Consider the following 8464-nt stretch of genomic DNA (forward strand, 5'->3'; position numbering starts at 1 on the left):
TACATAACATGTGTTCTTTCTTTGCTTTAGTTTTCCACAGGGCACTTATCAGAATCTAAGAAATTGAATGTTTTATTGGTTTATCCAATTTATTATCTATGTCATCCAACTCCCACTAAAATGTAAGATTTCTGAGGACAAGCAAGCAGCAGATCAGTAGCAAATACATAGTAGGTATTCAGAAAATATATTGAATGAATTAATAAATCAATGCACAAATGAATATAATCTTTGAGTGGGAAACTTTGACCAGATAATTTATCTAAAGGGGAAATTGTGTGGATCAGGTACCATGAAATCGATAGACTCTTTTATATAATTCTCCTATTTGTATTAGGAACTATTTTTAAACCCTATTTTGATACCAATTTGAACCTTGTTTTGTTCGTCATGAAGAAAACCACATGTAAACTGTTTTTATAATTTCACTCCTCACTTTTGATGGATTTCCAATTTCTCATGCTTAAAACATGAAAGAAGTGATAACAGTTTTCCTACAGGGTTACTAAGTCTACTAAGTGAGTTTATATGTGCAAAAGTAATTTATACAATAAAAGCACTAAAAAAAAAGACTTATGATTATGGATATTTATAACCACTGATTGCATTTACATTTTAAAAATATGTTAGTTATAATTAGGCTAATCAAAGAAATCCAGTGCAAAAGTAATGTATTTATTTCTGTTTTGTTGTACTTCCCTTAGGGGATCATGGACATTGAAGCATATTTTGAAAGAATTGGTTATAGGAACTCTAGGAAGAAAGTGGACTTGGAAACATTAACTGACATTCTTCAGCACCAAATTCGAACCATTCCCTTTGAGAACCTTAACATCCATTGTGGGGAAGCCATGGAATTGGGCTTGGAGCCCATTTTTGATCAAGTTGTGAGGAAGAACCGTGGTGGGTGGTGTCTCCAGGTCAATCATCTTCTGTACTGGGCTCTGACCACAATCGGTTTTGAGACCACAATGTTAGGAGGGTATGTTTACAGTACTCCAGCCAGCAAATATAGCAATGCTATGATTCACCTTCTGCTGAAGGTGACTACTGATGGCAGGAATTACATAGTAGATGCTGGGTTTGGACGCTCTTACCAGATGTGGCAGCCTCTGGAGTTAATTTCTGGGAAGGATCAGCCTCAGGTGCCTTGCATCTTCCACTTGACAGAAGACAAAGGAATCTGGTACTTGGACCAAATCAGAAGAGACCAGTACATTCCAAACCAAGAGTTTCTTAATTCTGATCTCCTAGAAAAGAACAAATACCGAAAAATATACTCCTTTACTCTTGAACCTCGAACAATTGAAGATTTTGAGTCTGTGAATACATACCTTCAGATGTCTCCAACATCTGTGTTTACAAGCAAGTCATTCTGTTCCTTGCAGACCTCTGAAGGGGTTCACTGTTTAGTGGGCTGCACGCTTACCTATAGGAAATTCAATTTTAAGGATAATATGGATTTGATAGAGTTTAAAATACTGAATGAGGAAGAAGTAGAAAAAAAGCTGAAAAATATATTTAATATTTCCTTGGAGAGAAAACTTGTGCCCAAACATGGTGATCAATTTTTTACCATTTAGTATAAGGAGCAAAAATGGTCCTCAGTATTACTTCATGTACTGAAACTTTTTATTATAAAAATTTTTAAACATATATTAGAGACAATAAAAAAGTAAATGTCTGTATCACCCAATTTATCAATTATCAGCTACCATATTTCCCCAATACTCACACATTATAATGAGGAAAATTTTACCCTTAAAAATGTCAGCATTTAACATATTAAGCTGTAGTCATCAAGACAGTATGGTCAGACACATAAATCAATGGAACAGAATAGAGAACCCAGAAATGGATCCACAATTATATAGTCAACTAATCTTCAATAAAGCAGGAAAGAACATCCAATGGAAAAAAAAAAACAGTCTCTTCAACAAATGGTGTTGGGAAAACTGGACAGCCACATGCACAAAATGAAACTGGACCACTTTCTTAGACCATACACAAAAAATAAATTCAAAAGACCTAAATGCGAGACAGGAAACCATCAAAATCCTAGAGGAGAACACAGGCAGAAACCTCTTTGACCTCAGCTGCAGCAAGTTCTTACTAGACACGTCACCAGAGGCAAGGGAAACAAAAGCAAAAATAAACAATTGGGACTTCATCAAAATAAAAAGCTTCTGCACAGTGAAGGAGACAATAAAACTAAAAGGCAGCCCATGGAATGGGAGAAGATATTTGCAAACAACATATCAGATAAGGGTTAATATCAAAATCTATAAAGAATTTATCAAACTCAACACCCCCAAAAACAAATAATCCAGTTAAGAAATATGTGGAAGACATGAATAGACACTTCTCCAAAGAAGACATACAAATGGTTAACAGACACATGAAAAAATGCTCAACATCACTCATCATCAGGGAAATAAAAATCAAAACTACAGTGAGTTATCACCTCACTTATCAGAATGGCTAAAATTAACAACAAAGAAAAAAACAGGTGTTGGTGAGGCTATGGAGAAAGGGGAACACTCTTGCACTGTTGGTAGGAATGAAAACTGGTGTAGCCACGCTGGGGAACAGTTTGGAGGTTCCTCAAAAAGTTAAAAATAGAACTCCCTACAATTCAGCAATCGCACTCTTAGGTATTTACCAAAAAGATACAAAAATACAGATTCTAAGGTGGTACATGCACCCCAATGTTTATAGCAACATTATTCAACAATAGCCAAACTATGGAGAGAGCCCACATGTCCATCAACTGATGAATGGATATAGAAGAGGAGATACATATATGGAATATTACTCAGCCATCAGAAAGAATGAAATCTTGCCATTTGCAATGATGTAGATGAACTAGAGTGTATTATGCCACATGAAATAAGTCAGAGAAAGAAAAATACCATATGGTCTCACTCATATGTGGAATTTAAGAAAGAAAACAGATGAACATATGGGACATGGGAAAAGAAGAAAAGGGGAGAGGGAAACAAGCCATAAGTGACTCATAACAATAGAGAACAAACTGAAGGTTGATGGAGGGAGGTGGGTGGTGGATGGGCCAGATGGATGATGGGTAATAAAGAAGGCACTTGTTGAGGTACATGGGCAACTCAGTCAGTTAAGTGTTTGCCTTCAACTCAGGTCATGCGGTTTATCCCAAGATCCCAGGGTCTTGGGATCAAACCCCACAATGGGCTCCCTGCTCAGTGGGGAGTCTCCTTCTCTCTCTCCCTCTGCCCCTGCCCCTGCTCCATCTCACACTCTATCTCAAATAAATAATAAATAAATAAATAAATAAATAAATAAATAAATAAAATCTTTAAAAAGAAAAAAGAAGACACTTGTGATGAGCACTGGGGATTGTATGTAAGTGATGAATTACTGAATTCTATTCCAGAAACCAATAATGCACTATATGTTAACTAAATTAAAAAAGAAACAGGATAATATCAGAATGTAGAAAAAATAATTATGGAAGAGAGGCAATTTGGTGGAAGAGTAGGGGACCTCATTTCATCTGGTCCTCTGAATTTAGCTAGATAACTATCAAATCACTCTGAACACCTATGAATTCAACCTGAGATATAACAAAAGAATTGCTGGAATTCTATAAATAGAAAAGTGACCACTTTTTGCAGGGTAGGAGTGTGGAGAAGTGAAATGGAGGGGACATATCGGAGGATAAACAGCAGAGGGGAGGGAGCCTCTGTAAGCCGGCTACCAGAAAGTGATATAGCCCCAGAGCACAAAATCTGAACCTTTAAAAATCTGCTCCAGTGAGAGACATCCCTGCCTGAAAGATGCTCTTTGGTGAAGTGGGACATAATCCTAGGTGGAACAGTGTAGTCTCAGGATCCCTGGGGTCACAGAGAGCATGTGGGGTCCCTGAGCCAGCAGAGTTCCCCAGCATTGGAGCGGGGAACCTGGTTACTGTCTGTGAGCCCAGGAGGAGGCTCTCAGCTTGGTTCACCATAAACCGTGTACCCTGCAGGCTCTGGTGACACCTCTCAGTGGGGTGGGGAGGAGCCTTGCAAAGGTCAGTTAAAGCCGTGGCCCTCTGCCTTCCCCTGGGACAATAGGGACACTGTCACTACTAGGTGAATGCTCTCCTTGCAGGGTCCCTGCAAGGACAGAAGCTCGTGACCCCCTACCTTCCCCCAGTAGGGGAGGTACGGGTGCACACATGACCAGGTGACAGTTCTATCGGGGGGGGTGTTCTGAAAAGGACAGAAATGCATGACCCTCCACCTTCCCCCAGGAGGATCAGTGCAGGCACGTACCACAGGAGTCTGCAGTGTGGCACACACAGTGAAAACTGCTTATCCCTGAGGGTTTACTGAAGAAAGGGGACCACTGTCTTTCTGCTTGGGGGCTGGAGATTGGGGCACAGCCATTTTTACTCTCATCTTCTAGAGGCCTGGAAAGCCTTCAGGGAACAAAAGCCACATAGAAAAACATTACACTGAGCCTGTCCCCTGGCAAGGTTTGGTGCAACTCGGCCAAGAGAGACACCTGAGAATCAATGCAGCAGGCCCCTGCTCCAGGACTAGCTGGAAGAACAGGGAACACCAAGCTTACAGAGCACACAGCACTGCAAACGTGCAGCTCTAAGGGAAAATAGTATATAGAATTTGAGGTTGTTTCTCATGATTCTTTTATATTTCAGTTTAAAATTTTCCCTTTTCAACGAGTTTCTTATTTTATCAACTCTTTGTTTTTAAGTCTTTTTTAAATTTTCATTTTTTACCTTTACATTTTCTAGACATATTCTTCTATTTTGGTTTCCTTTCACTGTATTCAATTTTATTTTTGTATATGTATAGTTTTGCCTTCTTTACAATTTTGGGATTTAGTGTCTTCTAACACACAGACCAAAATACACCCAGGACCAAGTGGATCACCCTGTTTTGTCCACCTGGGAGATTTTATTCTCTCTTCCCCACCCACCGCCCCGCCCCCCCTTTTTTTGTTTGGTTTCTGACACTTCAGATTTAGCTAGTGTGTATTTCCCTTGAGTTGGAGTTGATATTTGTATTTTTTTTTCATCTGTTCATCCATATATCTTTAGGCAAAATGACTAGAAGGAGGAATTCAAAACAAAAGAAAGATCCAGAGGTAATACTCTCTGCCACAGATCTAATTGATGTGGATGTAAGTAAAATGTCAAAGATGGAATTCAGGATAACAATTATAAAGTTAATAGCTGGGCTTGAAAAAAGCATAAAAGACACTAGAGAATCTCTTATTGCAGAAATGAAATCTAATCAGGCCTAAATTAAAAATGCTCTGATATGAAGTCTAAATTGGATGCTCTAACAACTAAGGTAACTGAGGCAGAAGAGATGGTAAGTGACATAGAAGACAAGTTGGAAAGGAAGGAAGCTGAGGAAAAGAGAGAAAAAACAACTAATAGACTAATAGACCATGAAGGGAGGCTTTGAAAAATCAGTAATGCCATAAAATGAAACATCAGAATTATTAGAGTGTCTTAGGGAGAGGAAAGAGAGAGAGGGTCAGAAGGTATATTTGAGTATAGCTGAGAACTTCCTTAATCTGGGGAAGGAAACAGCCATTCACGTCCAAGACATAGAGAAGACCCCTCCCAAAATCAATAAAAGTAGATCAACACTCTGACATATACTAAGGAAGCTTGCAAATTTCAGAGATAAAGAAAAAATCCTGAAAGCAGCTGGAGACAAGAGGTTCTTAACATATAAGGGTAGGAACATTAGACTGACATCAGACTTAATCCACAAAGACCTGACAGGCCAGAAAGATCTGGCATGATATATTCAGGGTATAAATGAGAAGAACATGCAGCCAAGAATACTTTATCCAGCAAGGCTGTCATTAAGAATGGAAAGAGAGATAAAGAACTTCCAGGACAGACAGAAATTGAAAGAATATGTGACCACCAAGACAGCACCACAGGAAATATTAATGTAATGTAAGCAATTAATTGAATTGAATTGAATTGATATATATATATACGTATACATATATATATATGTATATATATATATTTAATCACTGTATATTAATGTAATGTAAGCTTAATCAAATATTAAGGTAATGTAAGCAAAGAGAGACCAAGAGTAACATAAGAGTAACATAAACCAGAAGGAAACAAAATCTACAGAAACAGGAACTTACAGGTATTACAATGGCACTAAATTCATATCTTTTCATGGTTACTCTGAATGTAAATGGGCTAAACGTTCCAATCAAAAGACATAGGGTATCAGATTGGATAAAAAGGCAAGAACCATCCATATGCTGTCTACAAGAGACTCACTTTAGACCCAAAGACACGTCCAGATTGAAAGTGAGGGGATGAAGAACCATTTATCATGCTAATGGACATAAAAGAAAGCTGGGTAGCAATCCTTATATCAGACAAATTACATTTTTAACCAAAGACTCTAGTAAGAGATGAAGAGGGACACTATATCATAGTTAAAGGGTCTATCCAAAAAGAACATCTAATAATGGCAAATATTTATGCCCCTAACTTGGGAGAAACCAATTATATCAACCAAGTAATAACACAGTTAAAGAAACACATTGATAGTAATACAATAATAGTAGGGGACTTCAACACCCCACTCACAGCAATGGATAGATCATCTAAGCAGAAGATCAACAAGGAAACAAGGGCTTTGAATGACACACTGCACCAGATGGATATAACAGATATACCCAGAGCATTCCATCCTAAAGCAACAGAATACACATTCTTCTCAAGTGTATATGGAACTATCTCCAGAATAAATCACATACAGGGTCACAAATCAAGTCTCCACTAGTACCAAAAGATTGAGACCATTCCCTGCATATTTTCAGACCACAGGGTTTTGAAACTTGAACTCAATCACAAGAGGAAATTTGGAAGGAACTCGAACACTTGGAGGTTAAAGAGCATCCTGCTGAAGAATGAATGGATCAACCAGGAAAATAAAGAAGATTTTAAAAATTCATGGAAAGAAATGAAAATGAAAACACAGCTGTACAAAACCTTTGTGATACAGCAAAGGTGGTCCTAAGAAGGAAGTACTTTGCAATACAAGCTTCTCTCTAAAAACTAGAAAAATCTCGAATACACAAGTTAACCTTACACCTAAAGGAACTGGAGAAAGAATAGCAAATAAAGCCTAAACCAAGCAGGAGAAGAGAAATAATAAAGATTAGAGCAGAAATCAATGAAATAGAAACCAGAAGAACAGTAGAACAGATCAATGAAACTAGAAGCTAGTTCTTAGAAAGAATAAGAGAGATAAACCTCTGGAAGAATTATCAAAAAGAAAAGAAGACCCAAATTAATAAAATCATGAATGAAAAGGGAGAGATCATGACCAACACCAAAGAAATACAAACAATTATTAGACATATTTTGAGCAACTATATGCCAACAAATTAGGCAATCTGGAAGAAATGGATGCATTCCTGGAAACTTATAAACTACCAAGACTGAAACAGGAAGAAGCAGAAAATCTGAACAGACCAATAACCAGTAAGGAAATTGAAGCAGTAATAAAAAACCTCCCCCAAAACAAGAGTCCAGGGCTGTATGGCTACCCAGAGGAATTCTACCAAACATTTTAAGAAGAAATAAGACCTATTCTACTGAAGCTGTTTCAAAAAATAAAAATAGAAGGAAAACTTCCAAACTCATTCCATGAGGCCAGCATTACCTTGATCCCAAAACCAGACAAGTCCCCATCAAAAAGGAGAATTACAGACCAATATCCCTGATGAACATGGATGCCAAAATACTCACCAAGATCCTAGGCAATAGGATCCAACAGTACATTAAAAGGATTATTCATCATGACCAGGTGGGATTTATTCCTGGGATGCAAGGGTTGTTCAACATTCGGGAATCAATCAATGTGATAGAACATATTAACAAAAGAAAAGACAAGAACCACATGATCCTCTTCGTTGATGCAGAAAAAGAATTTGACAAAATACAGAATACTTTCTTTACAAAAACTCTCCCAAGTGTAGGGATAGAGGAAACATACCTCAAGACCTTAAAAACCATCTATGAAAAGCCCATAGTGAATATCATTCTCAATGGGGAAAAACTGAGAGCTTTTCCCTTAAGGTCAAGAACACTACAGGGAGGCCCACTCTCACCATTTTTTTTTTTTAATTTATTTATTTGACAGAGAGATAGCACAAGTAGGCAGAGTGGCAGGCAGAGGGAAAGGGAGAAGCAGGCTCTCTGCTGAGCAGGGAGCCCAATGTGGGGCTTGATCCCAGGACCCTGGGATCATGACCTGAGCTGAAGGCAGTCGCTTAACCGACTGAGCCACCCAGGCGCCCTGACTCTCACCATTTTTGTTCAACATAGTACTAGAAGCCCTAGCCTCAGTAATCAGACAACAAAAATAAGTAGAAGACATTCAAATTAGCAAAGAAGAAGTCAAACTCTCTCTCTTCGCAGATG

General features: G+C 38.1%; 1 protein-coding gene across 1 annotated transcript; it reads left to right on the forward strand.

Annotated features, from left to right (window-relative positions):
- The first annotated feature begins 578 nt into the window (after positions 1-578).
- LOC116637810 (arylamine N-acetyltransferase 1) lies at positions 579-1827 on the forward strand. The gene has a single exon (XM_032413347.1). The coding sequence runs from the start codon at positions 711-713 to the stop codon at positions 1581-1583; it is 873 nt and encodes a 290-aa protein (XP_032269238.1). The 5' UTR covers positions 579-710; the 3' UTR covers positions 1584-1827.
- The last annotated feature ends 6637 nt before the right edge of the window (positions 1828-8464 follow it).

The sequence above is a fragment of the Phoca vitulina genome, unplaced genomic scaffold (genome assembly GCF_004348235.1).
Source record: "Phoca vitulina isolate PV1807 unplaced genomic scaffold, GSC_HSeal_1.0 scaffold15, whole genome shotgun sequence".
In the NCBI taxonomy this organism is placed as follows: domain Eukaryota; kingdom Metazoa; phylum Chordata; class Mammalia; order Carnivora; family Phocidae; genus Phoca; species Phoca vitulina.

What these genes read in the sequence shown, in the direction of transcription:
- LOC116637810 (XM_032413347.1), top strand. Translation starts at nt 711, where the DNA reads ATGGACATTGAAGCATATTTTGAAAGAATTGGTTATAGGAACTCTAGG.